We start from the raw sequence: 17,916 nt of genomic DNA, 5'->3' as shown, positions 1-17,916 counted from the left end.
TGTGGAACAATCCATTCAATTAGGCAAGTTTCCTTTTATAGATATGAACTGGAGTTAGCTTATTCCCCAAAGAATAATCATTATATGTTTTTCAAGACAGTTGGCTGTTTCTAAATCCTATGGTTTAATTCAAATATACTCATAGAAATGAGAAATATTTTTTTCAATCATACCTCAATAATATCTGCTAGGAAAGTGTGAGCACAAAGCTCACTGTGCAGTACAGGAAAACATTTCCAGTTTTAAACTCATTTTGAATTGATCTGTAGTTAAGAGAGTAAATATATCCAGTCCAACAGCTCTTAAAAAAATTAAACTGCCACAAGATAAGGACTATGGTCCTTCCATGAAGCTCTAAAGGGAGCCAGGCTGGCACTGTCACAGTCAACAAATTTTCAAATGGTCTAGATTTTGAAGTAAAAGGTTAAAAAAAGGTTAAATCCATGTCTATGGGTTATGGGTAGCAAAGACAATGATTAATAGTAAATAAGTAGAGAAAACCCTTACAAGAGCAAGTGATCAGGAAAAATTGACCCGACATTCACTATAGACAGTTGTCCATAAAATGGAAAAAGAAGAAATCAGCAGGCTGCTGTGTAAATCCATGGTGTATTTGTGTCTTGGCTAGTGTTTATACTTCTCATCCTTTCAACTCAAAAAGGCTATGGTGAAACTTCAGAAGGTGAAAAAAGGATGAGCAAAGATATGAGAGTATTTCCACATAACAGATGAGCAAATAGACTGTGGTCTCCAGACTGGAAATAGGTCTATAAAATGATTATTTAGAAAAAAGGATGACTATTCATTATCCCTTCCCAACCAAAAGATTAGGGAAAGGTGTTGGGGGGAGAGGTGTCATAGAAATTAAATTAGCAAAGGGTAAGTACAAAACAAACAGCTGGAATATTTTTCCCACAGTGTGTAGTTGATCTGTGATAAATGTTGACTTTACACAGGTTCAGCAAGGAGCTGGCTAAGTTTGTGGAAGGACAATCCGTCAGGTGCAATGCAATATAAAGATGCCATCTCTCAGTCAAGAAGTCTCTGGGTCACAGAAATCTCTGCAAGTTGGGACAATATTCTGGAAAAACATAATTTTATGCTTGTTGTACTCTTGTGTTCTTCACAGGTACCCACTATGCTCCATTGTCAGAGACAGATGCTGGGCTGGGCAGACTCTTGACCACTCTCAATGCTATTCTTTGCTAGATAGCTCAGTATTTGTGAAGTTCAAGTATGTCCCCATTTCTTTCCTTGCTTTCAGTAACTGCCCTGCTTATCAACTGGACATGGTTTCTTTTAATGGGCTTTGCTATAATTCATATATCGCTGTCTTACTGCATTTTACACCATTCAGAAAGGGTAACTGGATCTCAGAGTAGTCATATATTTATATTTACTCTATGACTTAAATCAAATGTCACCAAATAGCCTAGAGGGATGTCAGTGAAAATGAGAATCCCACCCTCTGATACCAGCCACAAGCATACTAAATATGATACACTTTTACATAATTTATTATTTAACTAATATTTTGTTCAGTCTTTTAGAGAGAATTTCACTGCAAAAATAAATTCCACCCACTCTTCAAATTCACTCAATTTTTATGGGATCCTGTACACTAGTTTTGTCAAGGATGTAGTCACTGTAACTTGCGTCCTTCTGATGTGTAGATTACATTGATAACTATAATGGGAGTCAATGAAAAATATACTTCATTACCTTGAAATGATCTGAAGTACCTGGGTAATTTTTGTTTTAGCAGATTGTCTGCTAATGTGAGAAACAACAGCAAGAGGCCACAAAAACATGTTTATCACTGTTATTTCTCTGGTTATTGAACATTAGATTAACTTTCACACAGAGCCCTGTGCAAACAAACAACTTTATCTTCTTTTTACAATTTGCTTTGTCATATGAGCTCTCACTGAGCTCTTCTTTCCTGTGCAAATGAAGTAACAAGGTTGTTTAAGGAAGGAAAGCCAGTTTATTTGAAGGAAATCCTCAGAAAACAGTATACAATAAAAAATTTCCTAGAAGCAGAATTAATTTAGCCTCAAGTTTGGTTGCCTAAAAGCATGATCAAAATGATTTTGTACTCCCTGTTCACTACTTGCCTTCTTTTGACACAAGAAATAATGTAAGAGAAAGAAAATCTCATTTGAGTCCTGTTGATGTATCACTTCTGAAGCCAGCAAGGTGTTCCTCACACCAAAGTGTTCCAGAGTGTTTGCTAAGATGAGTTAGTGGAAATGAATTACTACACTTCTCTTCCTCCTCAAACTAAATGCAGACATGCATTTTCATGTCAGCTAATGTGATCATATTATTAGCATGAGTTTGCTTAGGGTTGGCAGGAGGGTTTCAAGGTCCCAGGAGCAGGATTTTGTTCAGTTTAGGTTTTTTACCCCTTAAAAAGAATAATAAAAAAGAACTAGTAAGTTGCATGGTGGGACATTGTCTCATTTTTATACTATTACACAGTGTTTTAATGAAATACAAAAGACAAGGAAAGCTTAAATCATGTGAGTGAGAAAATAAAAAAGACAAAAGAAAAAACCCCAATCCCCCCAAATCAGATTTAAAAAATGTGTTTTAGCAGAGCCTGATTTTGCATTCTCTAGGGCTTAATACAGCAGTTCTTGTATGCCTAGTGACTGCACTGAGATTGCTCCAATGTGAGAAATGTTGAGGGCTATAGAATATTTTGTGAATATTTTTAACCAGGGATCAATGTTAAGCTGATTAGCATAAATGTTTCTTTAATTGAAACAGAATTCCGGTTATTATGGAGTAAACTGCTCTTACAAAGAAAAAGTCTCCATGTTGAGAGTGAGACAGGCCACATTCAATTTCAGACAAATTGTCTGAAGGAGTGTCTTTCAGGCTCATCTATTTGGTTTTAGTTTTGTTTTGTTTTGATCCAGACTTTTTGCAGGGTTTTGGTTTTGGTGGGGTTTGTTTGAGTATAAAAGAAAGTGGAGGTGATGCTTCTTCTTGGGAGATCTTGTGATCTACAGCTAGTCACTGTTGGAGCAGCCTCAAGGTTTCTCAACAGTACTGCAAAATTCTTCCCCACTGCAGGAGACTTCACCAATCCAGGAGGCCCGGGCATGGATGGGGCTGGAAGTCTTGGTGGGAGGTTTTGGGGCAATGGAGAGAGCTCTTCTCCTCCTGCTCCACACACTTCCTCTGATACCACTGAATCTACCAGGAGGGGTGGGAGCCAGCCTTCCTTTGAGTGGGTGCTGTGACTCATTTCCATTAGCCTCTTGATATCATATTTCAGACTTTAAAAAAAAAAAAAAAATCTAGGTGAGGGATACAACCAGGGTATGAGTAAAAAAGGATGTATGATTAACCTCACACCCTCTGTGGGAGAGATACTGCTTCTCTCTCACTTACCAGGTTATCTCGAGGACTAAGCACAGGTAAAACCCACGTTTAATCATCTCTACCAGCTGCCTGTAATTCAGCCTTGTTCACTTGGGTTGCACTCACCAGGTTGCCAATTTCTCTGACTCAAGATAAAACAGGCCCACCAGTAATTCAGACTGATCCCACAAAGGTATTGGAAGATGGGGATTGAGACCTTGAATTCCTCACATGACTTAATATTCATAATGAGAAGTTTGACCTGTTCTGGCAGCCAATTATACAAAACAATATATGTGGTTTAACACATTATTATCAGAGAGAAGGAAATCAAAGCCAAAGTATGATCTCATTCTTCCATATAGTGTATTAACCTATTAAAAGATTTAGAGTACTCCATCACAGAAGTGAATTAATAATTAAATGGAACATGTCTGGTGCTTTATCACATTTTATGTCCATACTTTTGTAAGAAGAGGGGCATTAGTTTATTTTAAGAAAAAAAGCAGCTTAACACTGATTAGGAGCTTTAAAATGAAAAACAAAGCCTCCATAGAATGCAATCGCAGTTCCAAAATAATAATTCCTTCCACAGCGCATTTTCAGATGATGTATTTATTTTTAAACGTAGATAATGATACATCCCTCACAGTGTACAGACTTTCTGCTTAACTGTCTATTATTACAACTTGAATATTAGTTACTTTAATACAAATAGCTAAATATATTGACAAAGACAAATGAAGCCCTAAAAAGAAATTACTGAACATCTGCTATTGTGAATGAGTTTTTCATGTGTGACTATACTCACATTGTGTCAATACAAACTTTCAGGCACAACATATTCCCTTGTGATAGTGTCTTTTCATCTGCACAATAATTGAATTAATAATTAAATATATGGATTATTTTAATTTTGATTGTCTAGTTCTGCAAATTGTTCACAAAACAGTAGGTTAAGAATGACCAAACCTGATGTTGATGCTGACAATCATTTTGATTGATACCATATGTTGGGGTTTTACACATCTTTTTTCTTTTATATGTGTTCTTAGTGTTATGACATATAAACTAAATGAAAGAGAAAGCTTTTCTGAGTCTTGAAAATATAAATTACTATGAGTTCCAACCTACTACGACATGAGCAACAAGAAGATAGCACATCCCGACGGTACAGGACACAATCATCATGGGGAAACCTAACCTGAAACAACAATAAAATAAAGGAAAAATTAATAAGAATACAATAGTTTCTTCTCCAAGCAATTTATGAAAAGGAAATTTAAGGTATCCTACACATTCCAAGTCTCAAATATGCTTATAGCAGTGCCAAAAGCATGGATGTACTGAGAGTATGACAATGTCTAGGAGTCTAATATTCAAGCTCACATTTCTACCTGCAGACTATTTAAGAGATAGGAGGTGAAAATTAGCATAATTTCATTGTTTTCAGGACTTCTAATTTACTCTCTCAGAATCTAGCATGCCTCGTTTTGTTTGTGGTTTTGCTTTTTTTCCCCAGACAACATGCAATTACACATGTAAAATAAAAATTCCTACAAATTATGCAGCATTAGAATAGATTATCCAGTGTGTATCACTTCAAATTAGGTGTGTAACCCTAGTATGGCACTTTCTAACTTAATCTATGGCTGGAACTCATTAAATTGTTTCCCTCTTTATCTGTAGTCACACACAGCTAGTATCCCTCTTCTGTCGCTCTGACCAGGTTTAACAGACTAGAATATTAATGGACTGTTGGACATAAACCCCAGGCAGCTGTGAAAGTGCTAAAACTTTGCTGTTCCATCAAAACAGCTATTTCTTTTTCACTGCAGAATAAGCTTTTCAGACCCAGATTTTATAACTTCCTATAGACTGAGAAACATAGGCAGCAGAGACAGACAACTGGAAACAATGTTGTAGAGTTGGCCAAGTCCAACTCTGCTAGATTTGTAGGTTTTCGTAGGTGACAGGAGGACACCATTCTCTGAGCTTGGGTGGATGAATAGCTCCTTTCTTTAGAAAGCTACAGCTAGAGGGGACCTCTTGGGGCATCAAGTCTGTCCCCCACTTCCTCAGGGTATGAAACCACTTGCATGAAATGAAAGTTAAACTTCTCAATGGCTCACTGCAGTCTGTGCTTTCTACCTGCAGCTGTGACTTTACTCTAAACCTTGAGATCCTCATGAGTCGTGTTTCTTTCATTGCTGTTTTACTGAAAAGCTGAATGAAGGAGGCATAGATGTGATCAGCAGATCAGAGGTGCTTTCACCTTTAACAGCCGTTGGTTCAAGTTACTGACAAGGGAATTTTACCAGGAATGAGGGTCACTGCAAACACAAAAATAATCAGCCCTGATGTATAAAGTTTGTGGAATAATTAGGAAATTAATAAAACCCAAACACTAAAGAAAATATTGGAATTATTTAGCAAGAACAAGTTTGTTCATAATGCCTCCTTCACGCCTGTTCTTGACCCACTGTCAAAATGAGCCCATTTCACATATCAGTAGAAATAGAGGCAAACTGAGAACAAAAGGAAACCCTTGCAAGGCTGGAAATGTAAAAAGTCTCGTTTCTGTCTCCTTGACATCCCCCTGAAGAAGCTGGCATGTCCCTGTGTCCATGACCCAATATTGCCTGCAAGATCTGCCCCAGCAGCCCAGTTTCCATTCCTGGCTTCAGAGGCTTTCTTCTCCATCCCTCTGGGATTTAGGACCTGCTGAGCTGGCCTCTTTTGCCATTTTGGTAACAGGCATTATTATTGTTATTCTGGCTTCAAAGGCATTAATGTTAAGCTGGTATTTGGACTTGGGAGAAGAGAAAGGGAGAGGAGGAGACAGAAGGGCTAGCTGTGTCCAAGTGATGAAAGGTATGAAGAAATGTTAGAAATGGTCATAGGATTGTCATAGCTTTCAAATATTTCCTGAAAAGTCTGAAATGCATTTGGAAAATTTATTTTTCTTTTTCTGTTCATATGAACATGCATACATATACTGCAGATAAGTGCTATTTCTTTTTCAGACTGGCTGGTCAGATCCTTGCTTTTGACTGACTCACTACGTGAAAAAGCTGAATCATTATTCATGGAGCTCCTGGGCAAAGTCAAACACAAAAAGGAAGCCTACAGAGGGTGGAAGCAAGGGCAGGTAGCCTGGGAGAAATACAGAGAAACTGTCCAAGCAGCCAGGGATCAGGTTAGGAAAGCCAAAGCCCTGATAGAAATAAATCTGGCCAGGGGTGTCAAGGACAACAAGAAAAGCTTCTATAGGTATGTCAGTGATAAGAGGAGGACGAGGGAAAATGTGGGTCCCCTCTGCAATGAAACGGGCGACCTGGTTACCCAGGATATGGAGAAGGCTGAGGTACTCAACGACTTCTTTGCCTCAGTCTTCACCAGCAAGTGCTTGAGCCACACTGCCCAGGTCACAGAAGGCAAAGGCAGGGACTGGGAGAATGCAGGACCGCCCACTGTAGGAGAAGATCAGGTTTGAGAGTATCTAAGAAACCTGAAGGTGCACAAGTCCATGGGACCTAATGAGATGCATCCGCAGGTCTTGAGGGAAGTAAAAGGGAAAAAAGGAAGACCCAGGGAACTACAGACTGGTCAGTCTCACTTCTGTGCCTGGCAAGATCATGGAGCAGACACTCCTGGAGACTATGCTCAGGCACATGGAAAATAAGGAGGTGATTGGTGACAGCAACATGACTTCATTAAGGGCAAATCATGCCTGACAAATTTGGTGGCTTTCTATAATGAGGTTACAGCATTAGTGGACAAGGGAAGGGCAACTGATGTCATCTACCTGGACTTGTGCAAGGCATTTGACACTGTCCCGCACGACATCCTTGTCTCTAAATTGGAGAGACATAGATTCGATGGATGGACCACTCGGTGGATGAGGAATTGGCTGGAAGGTCACACTCAAAGAGTTGTGGTCAGCAGCTTGATATCCAAGTGGAGAACAGTGACGAGTGGTGTTCCTCAGAGGTCGGTACTGGGACCGGCACTGTTTAACATCTCTCTTGGCGACATGGACAGTGGGATCGAGTGCACCCTCAGCAAGTTTGCCAACGACACCAAGCTGTGTGGTGTGGTCAACACATTGGAGGGGAGTGATGCCATCCAGAGGGACCTTGACAGGCTGGAGAGGTGGGCCTGTGCAAACCGCATGAAGTTCAACAAGGCCAAGTGCAAGGTCCTGCACATGGGTCAGCACAATCCCAAGCACTACTACAGGCTGGGTGGGGAATGGATTGAGCGTAGCCCCAAGGAGAAGGACTTGGGGGTATTGATTGATGAAAAGCTCAACATGAGCTGGCAATGCATGCTTGCAGCCCAGAAAGCAAATCATATCCTGGGCTGCATCAAAAGATGCGTGACCAGCAGGTCAAGGGAGGTGATTCTCCCCCTCTGTTGCACTCTTGTGAGACCCCACCTGGAGTACTGTCTCCAGCTCTGGGGGCCCCAGTACAGGGGGGACATCAAGCTGTTGGAGCGAGTCCAGAGGAGGGCCACGAAGCTGCTCAGAGGGATGGAGCACCTCTCCTGTGAGGACAGGCTGAGAGAGTTGGGGTTGTTCAGCCTGGAAAAGAGAAGGCGGCCTCAGGGACATCTAATTGCAGCCTTCCAGTACCTAAAGGGGGCCTACAGGAAAGATGGTGAGGGGCTGTTTATCAGGGAGTGTAGTGACAGCACAAGGACTAATGGGTTTAAACTGAAAGAGGGTAGATTTAGATTAGATATTAGGAAGAAATTCTTTACTGTGAGGGTGGTGAGGCACTGGAACAGGTTGCCCAGAGAAGCTGTGGATGCCCCATCCCTGGAAGTGTTCAAGGCCAGGTTGGATGGGGCTTTGAGCCACCTGGTCTAGTGGAGGGTGTCCCTGCCCATAGCAGGGTGGTTGGAGCTAGATGATCTTTGAGGTCCCTTCCAACCCAAAGCAGTCTATGATTCTATGATTCTATGATTATTCAGTCACTAAACTATGATCAAGCTGATAATATTGTAAAATAGCAGAGCTAAAGCATCTCCTGGAATTATTTTAGAAAAAAGCAATAAATAAATAAATAAATTTCATGGCTAACCTACTGCTTCTCAGACCGTTTCCTTCCTTCTCTCAGCAAATCTGTTCTCTGGTCTTCCCTAATCTCACTTAGATAAAAGTGTCCACATAGGACAAAAAAAGCAAAACTGGCAATGGCTTTAGGAATAAAATACCATGGCTAAAAAATCCTCCTACATCCTTCAGTATATCTAATGAATGCTCCCTGCAGCTGTATCCACATGACAGGCTGCTGAACCAGAGATTGCTACAACTCTCATAAGAAAGCCGGCTGTTGTTTGACAGAAAACAGAATTTTATTGACCTCGCAGTTAGCAAACAATGAGCTGGTAATGGGAGGAGTGGGGACAGCGCAGGTCTTAATCTGTACTAATGCAACCTAACAAACCTCCCTGGAGAAGGCACAGCAGCTCAGCAGTGAATGGCAACGTAATGCCTGCCTGAAGACTGGCAGGGGGAGGGAAGGATCCAAAGAGATTCAATGGCTACTCAACCATTGAAATGAGAACAGGAAAGCCAGCTCCAGCTTGGAGGAGGTCCGCGTGAGAAAATGGATGAATTATACACGGCCACATACAAACATGCAGGAATTGTAATCATACCCCCGCTATCACAGTGCCAGTCAAATGTATAGCTGGAACCAGACACAGCCAGTCTGGGGAGGAACCTCATTTCATTTAGCGTGGCTGCTTGCATAGGGCACAACTACAAAGCTGTTATTCCCATTGCATGCACAATTACCCCTCAACTTGAGGCCTGAATTTCAGGCTCGCTGGCCTGAGCGCTAATGTAATTGGATCAAATTCAGTGTGGAATATGCGTACCAGAGGGAGAGGAGATAAAGCTCCGTCAGTAAGTATTAGTTACTGCAGAGTTAATCGATTGCTTGAGTTGGTTCAGTGCTCTATTATGTTATTACACTACCCACTGCACTCCCCCAAAGGAAGCTGCTGCCCCAGACCACATACAACATAATGTTTAGGTATCTACATTTTCTTTAGTTATATCAAATATAAGAATGCATTTTAAACAATGTGAAAATTACTTCCAGATACTTTCATTTTCAGCATACTTCTTTGGAGTCAAAAAACAGCATGTCATTCAGTTGTTCCTGCCCAGGAAAAGGGATAGGCAGAGTTTAGCAGTCATAAAAACCTTTCTTGCACTAAAACTTCAGATTTGTAAAAAACACTAATTAGCGTCTTTGCATAAAAATACATTTTACATTTTAGAACAGCAGTGCATCTGACATGACATTTTTATACACAAACTAAGGGAACAGGGCAGATGGATCCTGCACTGGGCAGCCTTTTCCTCCCTCTCCCGCTCTGCAGCCAGGGAGATGCACACGTCCTGCATGGTATGAAAGGTTTGTTCCAACTCTCCACAGCCACCTTAGGCAGCTTTCACCCCCGCAGAGAGGAAGCGGGATCAGATGCAAGGAAAGGATGGATGACAGGATCTGGCATTCACCCTGCTCTTCCCTCCTCCTCTTCATACTAGAAGCTTAAATGTAAAACTGTGATCTAAATGAAATCACACAGCTTAAATATACACAACAAGCAGATGTTAGTTCTGTGCGAGATAATGAGAGCATTTCAAGCAGGAGCCCCAGGCATTTGTCTTGGACAAAGTTTTACTTATTAATAACTTCAGCTATTCAGTAGTGAAAAGCTTGCAAATCACCCATCACGGGAGAGATGTCAGAGTCTGTGGAGAACAGAATTCAGCATGTTCTTAACAAATTAAAATCAGAATGTGAAATGAACAAGATGAAACTCTGTGAAGGTAAACGTGAAGTATGTATTAGAACTCAAACGTGGACACAAAAAGAGTAAGGAAAGTGAAGCTTTTCACTGGTAATGACCTAGTTATTTCTGATCCTGCCTTGCTGCAAGATTTCTGGTCCTGTATTTACTTAGAAGAAAAGGAAACTGGTGTATGATTATTCTGGGAATAAATCCCATTTTTATGAGTATCTATGGATGTAAATATTACAGTTTCCTTAGGATGTAAGTTTATCCAATATTATTTGCTAAACAATAATAGCGAAGCCTTTGGGGTCTGAATTGCATTTTCCTGGACAGATTGATCTCATACAGTACCTTGCAGCTCTATTTCGTGATGCTTCAAGAGCCAGCAGGACCTGGGATGTACAAGACCCAGGTCCAATGCCCCATTCTGCCTGATTTGGGACATGACATATGAAACGTTCTCACCCATAAAAATCACACCTACAGGCACTGCCTTCCTTGACAGCTCATAACTTCCACAGCCTGTGCATCCTCTGGGAGATCTGTGAAAGAACCATGCCCCCAAGGAAATGGGAAACCTTCAGTGGTTCCTCAGTGGAAAAGCAACAGCAGAAATCCCCCAAGACCAAACCACTGGCAGTGAAAGAAGCCTGGTAGTAGCCGGGGGGTAAGAGTTAAAAAAAGAGTTAAAACTAACTTCTACTCCCAGATGTATTTGCAATTTGATGTACTATTTAAACTTGACTGGTGGAGTTTACATCAGACTGAAAATTTTGCTTCTTGCATCATATCAGTTTTATACTGCATGTTCTGTAGAAGGTATAACCTCAGCTTTGCAGAAAAAGACCTGAGGGTCCTGGTGGACACCAAGTTGAACATGAGCCACCAATGTGCCCTTGCAGCAAAGAAGGCTAATGGTATCCTGAACAGCATTAGCAAAATATTGCCAGCAGATCGAGGGAGGTGATCCTTCTCCTCTACTCAGCTCTGGGGAGACCACACCTGGAGTGCTGGGTCCAGTGCTGGGTTCCCCAGTACAAGAGAGATATGGACATAGTAGAGCCAGTTCAATGAAGGGCTATGAAGATGATTAAGGGACTGGAGCAGCTGTCCTACAAGGGAAGGCTGAGAGAGCTGGGACTGTTCAGCCTGGAGAAGAGAAGGCTCAGAGGAAAAGTCATGAATGTGTATACACATCTGAAGGGATGGCGTAAAGACAGAGCCAGGCTCTTCTCACTGGTGCCCAGTGACAGGACCAGAGGCAATGGGCACAAACCGAAACACAGAAGGTTCCCTCTGAACATCAGGAAGCACTTTTTCATTATGAGGGTGACTGAATATTGCAATAGGTTGCCCATGGAGGCTGTGGAGTCTCCATCCTTGGAGATATTCAAAGATCATCTGTACATAGTGTTGGACAAATGGCTGTAGGTGGCCCTGCTTGAAGGGGACCTCCAGAGGTCCCTTCCAGTCTCAACCATTCTGTGATTCTCACACACCTAGTGTGATTCTCATGCACCTACTTGTTCCTCTGTTATTCAACACAGGATAAGAAAACATCATCTGCACACCTGAAGATTTGCATGTCATCAAAAAATATTTAACAAAGGACAGGTGACAGACAATTCTTCTCATTCTTGGACATCTCTTATAATATGTAATGCTTTACTCTAGAAGTTTGATATTTACAAGATCATTTTTAAAAGAACATCTAAATGCCTATGAAAGCAGCCTCAAAAAAGAGACTCAGGTGTGGGTATATTTAGAATATACATAAGGTTATTTCTGAATGAAAGGAAAGTTACATCTTTTAATGAGGTTTCATAATTCAATATGCAAAGTAACTAATTTATATTTCTTTGCAAGAAAAAGTGTATAATCACAATATTCATGGCTCTTAATGAAAAGAATATATCATAAACCTCATGAACTGAAATCAAGAAGGGTAGGTTTTTTTAATGGAAGATAGGACAATTTTACCTTCATGAAGAACAGAATTCAACTAGTTAACAAAATTTATATAGGTCTACACAAGATATAGTCTTATGCAGTATAGTTCATAGAATCATAGAATGGTTTGGGTCAGAAGGGACCTTAAAGGTCATCTAGTTCCAACCTCTCTGCCATGGGCAGGGACAGCCTCCACTAGACCAGGTTGCTCAAAGCCCCATCCAACCCGGCCTTGAACACTTCCAGGGAGGGGGCAGCCACAATCTCTCCGGGCAATGTGCTCCAGTGCCTCACCACTCTAACAGGAAAGAAATTCTTCCTAACACCTAATCTAAATCTACCCTCTTTCAGTTTAAACCCATTAGCCCTTGTCCTGTCACTACTTTCCCTCATAAACAGTCCCTCTCCAGCTTTATTGCAGGAAAGTACCCTTAGGTACTGGAATGCCGCAATTATGTCTCCCCAGAGCCTTCTCTTCTTCAGGCTGAATAACCACAACTCTCTCAGTCTATCTTCATAAGGGAGGTGCTCCAGCCCTCTGACCATCTTCATGGCCCTCTTCTGGATGTGCTTCAACAGGTTCATGTCTTTCTTTTACTGGGGCCCCCAGAGCTGGACGCAGTACTCCAGATGGGGTCTCACAAGACTGCAGTAGAAGGGCAGAATCACCTCCCTTGACATGCTGGTCACACATCTTTTGATGCAGCCCAGGATACGTTTGTCTTTCTGGGCTGCAAGTGCATGTTACTGGCGCATGTTGAGCTTCTTGTCCACCAACAGCCCCAAGTCCTTCTCCTTAGGGCTGCTTTCAATCCATTCTCCACTCAGCCTGTAGTTGTGCTTGGTAATGTCCCAACCCATGTGCAGGACCTTCCACTTGGCTTTGTTAACTTCATGAGGTTCGCACAGGCCCACCTCTCAAGCCTGTCAAGGTCCCTCTGGATGGCATCCTTTCCCTCCAGTGTGTCGACCACACCACACAGCTTGGTTTTGTTGGCAAACTCGCTGAGGGTGCACTCAATCCCACTGTCCATGTGGCTGACAAAGATGTTGAACAGTGCTGGTCCCAGTACCGACCTTTGAGGAACATCACTCATCACTGTTCTCCACTTGGACATTAAGCCATTGACCACAACTCTTTGAGTGTGACCATCCAGCCAATTCCTTATCCACCCCATGGTCCATCCATCAAATCTGTCTCTCTCCAATTTAGAGACAAGGATGTCATGTGGGATAGTGTCAAAGGCCTTGCACAAGTCCAGGTAGATGACGTCTGTCACTCTTCCCTTGTCCACCAACGTTGTAACCCCATCATAGAATGCCACCAAATTTATCAGGCATGATTTGCCCTTAATGAAGTCATGTTGCTGTCACCAATCACCTCCTTATTTTTCATATGCCTTAGCAAAGTTTTCAGGAGGGTCTGCTCCATGATCTTGCCAGGCACAGAAGTGAGACTGACCAGTCTGTAGTTCCCCGGGTCTTTCTTTTTTCCCTTTTTAAAAATGGGGGTTATGTTTCCCCTTTTCCAGACAGTGGGAACTTCGCTGGACTGCCAGAACTTCTCAAATATGATGGAGAGTAGCTTAGCAAATTCATCTGCCAATTCCCTTAGGACTCATAGATGCATCTCATCAGGTCCCGTGGACTTGTGCACCTTCAGGTTCCTTAGATAGTCTTGAACCTATTCTTCTCCTACAGTGGGCAGTTCTGCATTCTCCCAGTCCCTGCCTTTGCCTTCTGTGAGTTGGGTGGTATGGCTAGAGCCCTTGCTGGTGAAGACTGAGGCAAAAACTTCACTGAGTACCTGAGCTTTCTCCAGATCCCAGGTAATCAGGTCTCCTGTTTCCTTCTGGAGAGGGCTCAAATTTTCCCTAGTCTTCTTTTTATTGCTGACATACCTATAGAAGCTTTTCTTGTTGCCCTTGACGTCCCTGGCCAGATTTAATTCTATCCAGGCTTTGGCTTTCCTAATCTGATCCCTGGCTGCTTGGACAGTTTCTATATATTCCTCCGAGGCTACCTGCCCTTGCTTCCACCCTCTGTAGGCCTTCTTCTCCTGTTTGAGTTTGTCCAGGAGCTCTTTGCTCATCCATGCAGGCCTCCTGGTGTTTTTGCCTGACTTCCTCTTTGTTGGGATGTATCGCTCCTGAGCTTGGAGGAGGTGATCCTTGAATACTAGCCAGCTGTCTTGGGCCCCTCTTCTCTCCAGGACTTTGTTCCATGGTACTCTACCAAGCAGGTCCCTGAAGAGACCAAAGTCTGCTCTCCTGAAGTCCAGGGTAGTGAGCTTGCTGTGTGCCCTCCTTGCTGTCTTGAGGATCTTGAACTCCACCATTTCATGGTCACTGCAGCCAAGACTGCCCTTGAGCTTCACATTCCCCACCAGCCCCTCTTTGTTGGTGAGAACAAGGTCCAGCATGGCATCTCTCCTCCTTGGCTCCTCTATCACTTGGAGAAGGAAGTTACCATAATGCATTCCAGGAATGTCCTGGATTACTTATGCCCTGCTGTTCTGTCCCACCAACAGATAGCAGGGTGATTGAAGTCCCCCATGAAGACCAGGGCTTCTGAATGCAAGGCTGCTCCTATCTGTCTATAGAGAGCCTTATCTGCTCCGTCTTCCTGGTCGGATGGCCTGTAGAAGACTCCCACTATAGCATCACCTGGCCCTGACGTCCCTTTAATCCTGGATCCATAAGCTCTTGGTTGGCCCCTCATCCATCCCCAGGCAGACCTCCATGCACTCCAGCTGGTCATTGACACAGAGGGTGACACCCTCTCCTTGTCTCCTCTGCCTGTTCTTCCTAAAGAGCCTGTATCCTTCCATTCCAACACTCCAGTCATGGGAGCCATCCCACCATATCTCCATGATGTCAATAAGAACATAACCCTGCAGGCGTGCACATGTCTCCAACTCCGCTTGTTTATTCCCCACACTACGTGTGTTTGCACAGAGGCATTTAAGTTGGGCCCCTGATGAAGCTGACTGACTGGCTGGAGTGGCTGGAGTTCCTCTGTGCTGCACTGCAGGTGCTCTCCTCCTGACCTGCGATCCTTCTCCTGGCTCTGGGCATCTATTGCTGGCACTGGCATCAAACTGGTAGGAGCAGGATGGATTGAGGTTCCCCTCCCCCAGCAACTCTAATTTGAAGCCCTCTTCACCAGCTTGGCAAGCCTATGACCAAAGATGTTCTTCCCCTGCCCTGACAGATGGACCCCATCAGCCCCCAGTAGACCAGGTTTCTCAAAGCGAGTCCCATGGTCTGAGTAGCCGAACTACTGTGGCACCAGTCCTGTAACTGTTTGTTGACTCACCAGATTTGACTGGCACTTTCAAACCCCTTCCCTGTGATTGGGAAGACTGATGAAAAAACTGCCTGCACTCCAGAGTCCCTCACCGTGTCTCCCAAGGTTCTGCAATCCTTCTTGGTTGTCCTCAGATTGCTCCTGGCTGTATCACTTGTGTCCATGTGAAACCACAGCGATAGATAATAGTCAATGGACTGTATAAGGTTTAGTAGTCTCTTGGTGACATCCCTGATCTGAGCACCTGGTAAGTAGCACACCTCTCTAGAGAGTGCATCAATCCTGTGAGCAAGTTTTTTTTCTGTACCTCAGCTAGATTAAATAGCAGAGTGAAATCCTTTTTTTGGGGGGAAAAAGGGAAGACGACAAAATTACCTTTATAAATACAAGATTTGCTTGTGAATATTGTAGTTTCTGAAAGTCTCCTTGTTTTTTCAGATTTATCCAAAACAATGTATAAATTATTTGTTCTAATATTTTTAGATATATAGCTCATTTTGATTGTGATTATTTGCTGCCCTATTCTCCTACGGAGAGATTTTCTTAAAAGCTAATTTTGACTTTTCATCCTAATTGTTAAAAAAAGAAAACCTTATAATTCCTTGGGAAAAAAAAAATAATATTAGCTCTATTGATTAATTCCCTACCTTTTTTCTTTGGCTTTGGGAACGAATGGAAATTGAAAGGAGAGATTTTTAATTTGTTGTCTGCCTTACTCTCAAAGTCAATAGGAATTTTCCTCTTGGTTAATTTCTCTGTTCTTATAATATCTGTGGTCACTTTCCTACCATCCTATTTCTTCTCTCCCTTTCATTCAATCTATTTGATGAGTCTCCTGTCATTTTAGTTTTTTCAACCTTTCCATCATTCCAAGTCTTTGACATACTGATCCAGTTTACCTGAGAGGAAAGTATGGACTTTACTAACAGCTTAAAGAAAACATATTCAAAATGTTTATCACATGCCCATGACCCCTTCAAATCCAGACACCTGTTGTAGCTCAGAAAACAGGTGGCTAAATCTGCAAGTGATCATTAATTCAACATTAAATTGCCGTGAATTTCATATAGTCTGGAATTACATAAAAATTACAGTGTGGTTACCTACTACTTACTATACACAGGAGTTACTGTGTAATTTAAATCACAGAACAAAACCTATAATCCTATTTTCTTCTGATTGCTAAAATTATAATAATTTCTTGTGATATTCTATCTGTTTTGAGTCTATGCCAAGATTTCCCATAGAATCACTGCCAGGAGTGAACCTGAGATAGAGAAAATCAGATCCTGAGTGAGAAAATATAAAGGTATTAGATTTTGCCTCCCACAGCCTAGAACATCCTCCTGAAGGTGTTTTGCTGTCACCTCAATACTTGTATGTGCAGAATGAGCAATAGGCCTTTCCTTGGCTTTCCAAAATTCAAATTATCTCAAGAAAAAAGAGCAAACTTTCATTGTAAGAGAACAGTTGATCTGCCAGCTCCACCTGGCAGATCCAAATGACTATTGATACAATACTTGTTGCAGTATCTGTCCAAGTCTTTGTGGTACAACCAAGCTGAAATAATTTCTATAAGACCAAGTGACTCTGATAACTATCTAAAACTTGTTCATACAAGGTGAGCTAGCAACCTGTGTGAAACACCATGAAAAAATTGGAAAACACATCAATTCTAGTAAAAAATAAGCAAGAAACTAGTTATTAGATGACAACAGCATCTGACCTTTCTTTTAAAACTAAACATACAACTCCAATAGCAAATGATGAAATTCTGCAGACAGGTGGGAAAGAACAGAGTTCAAGTACAGAAACAAACTTGAAAACACAGATAGAACTAACAGTGACATTTTACTGGGGAGGGGCAATATAACACTGATAAATTTGTGGAAGTTTTTTTTCCCACTATCCTTGTGATTCTAATATCCCTTAGAATGAACAAATCCATATTAATAATTTGCTAACATGCACAAGGTGTTCAAAACCTTGTATTTAGGTGACAACGAGGGGAAAAAACCAATAACTTAGCACATTTAGCCTTAAGGGCCCCATGGCCAACATTAACACCCCACATATAAATGAGAAAGAGAATGACTTAAGTCAAGCTCATTGGTGTGACAGGATAGAAAAGAGGCTAGATTGAGGCCTTTGCACTTGTTGGGATGTGTTTTACTATATTTATATAGCGTGCTCAAATCCAGACTACCTGGCTCTGTAGATTAGGCCTCAGTGAGATATTATTATGGACAGAGATATGCACAAGCCAATGGCCTGAAAAATGTCTTAAACTTAAATCACTTCTTTAAGAATGGGAATGATCCCATCCTTAACTTAGAAAACACATGTGTTTTGCTAGATCAGGAAACAAGTAAAAAAATCAAGTAACCCCATTTATCTCGTCTGTAGTCTTCTCTGGAAGATATTCAAAGGCAGGAAAGCCAATATAATAAGACAGTATGA

At 41.9% G+C, this 17,916-nt stretch overlaps 1 protein-coding gene across 1 annotated transcript in view; it reads right to left on the bottom strand.

Moving 5' to 3' along the window:
- Positions 1 to 3,974: 3,974 nt before the first annotated feature.
- The window catches only part of OCA2 (OCA2 melanosomal transmembrane protein), a 225,150-nt gene continuing 211,208 nt past the window's right edge, over positions 3,975 to 17,916 (bottom strand). The window contains exon 24 of the mRNA XM_075737488.1: positions 3,975 to 4,579. Within this exon, the coding sequence (XP_075593603.1) occupies positions 4,492 to 4,579 (88 nt within the window). The 3' untranslated portion in view covers positions 3,975 to 4,491. The remainder of the gene's footprint in view (positions 4,580 to 17,916) is intronic.

Source organism: Balearica regulorum, chromosome 1, assembly GCF_011004875.1.
Source record: "Balearica regulorum gibbericeps isolate bBalReg1 chromosome 1, bBalReg1.pri, whole genome shotgun sequence".
Taxonomy (NCBI): domain Eukaryota; kingdom Metazoa; phylum Chordata; class Aves; order Gruiformes; family Gruidae; genus Balearica; species Balearica regulorum.
Note: the sequence above shows the minus strand (reverse complement) of the source record. Positions and strands in the feature narration are given on the sequence as shown.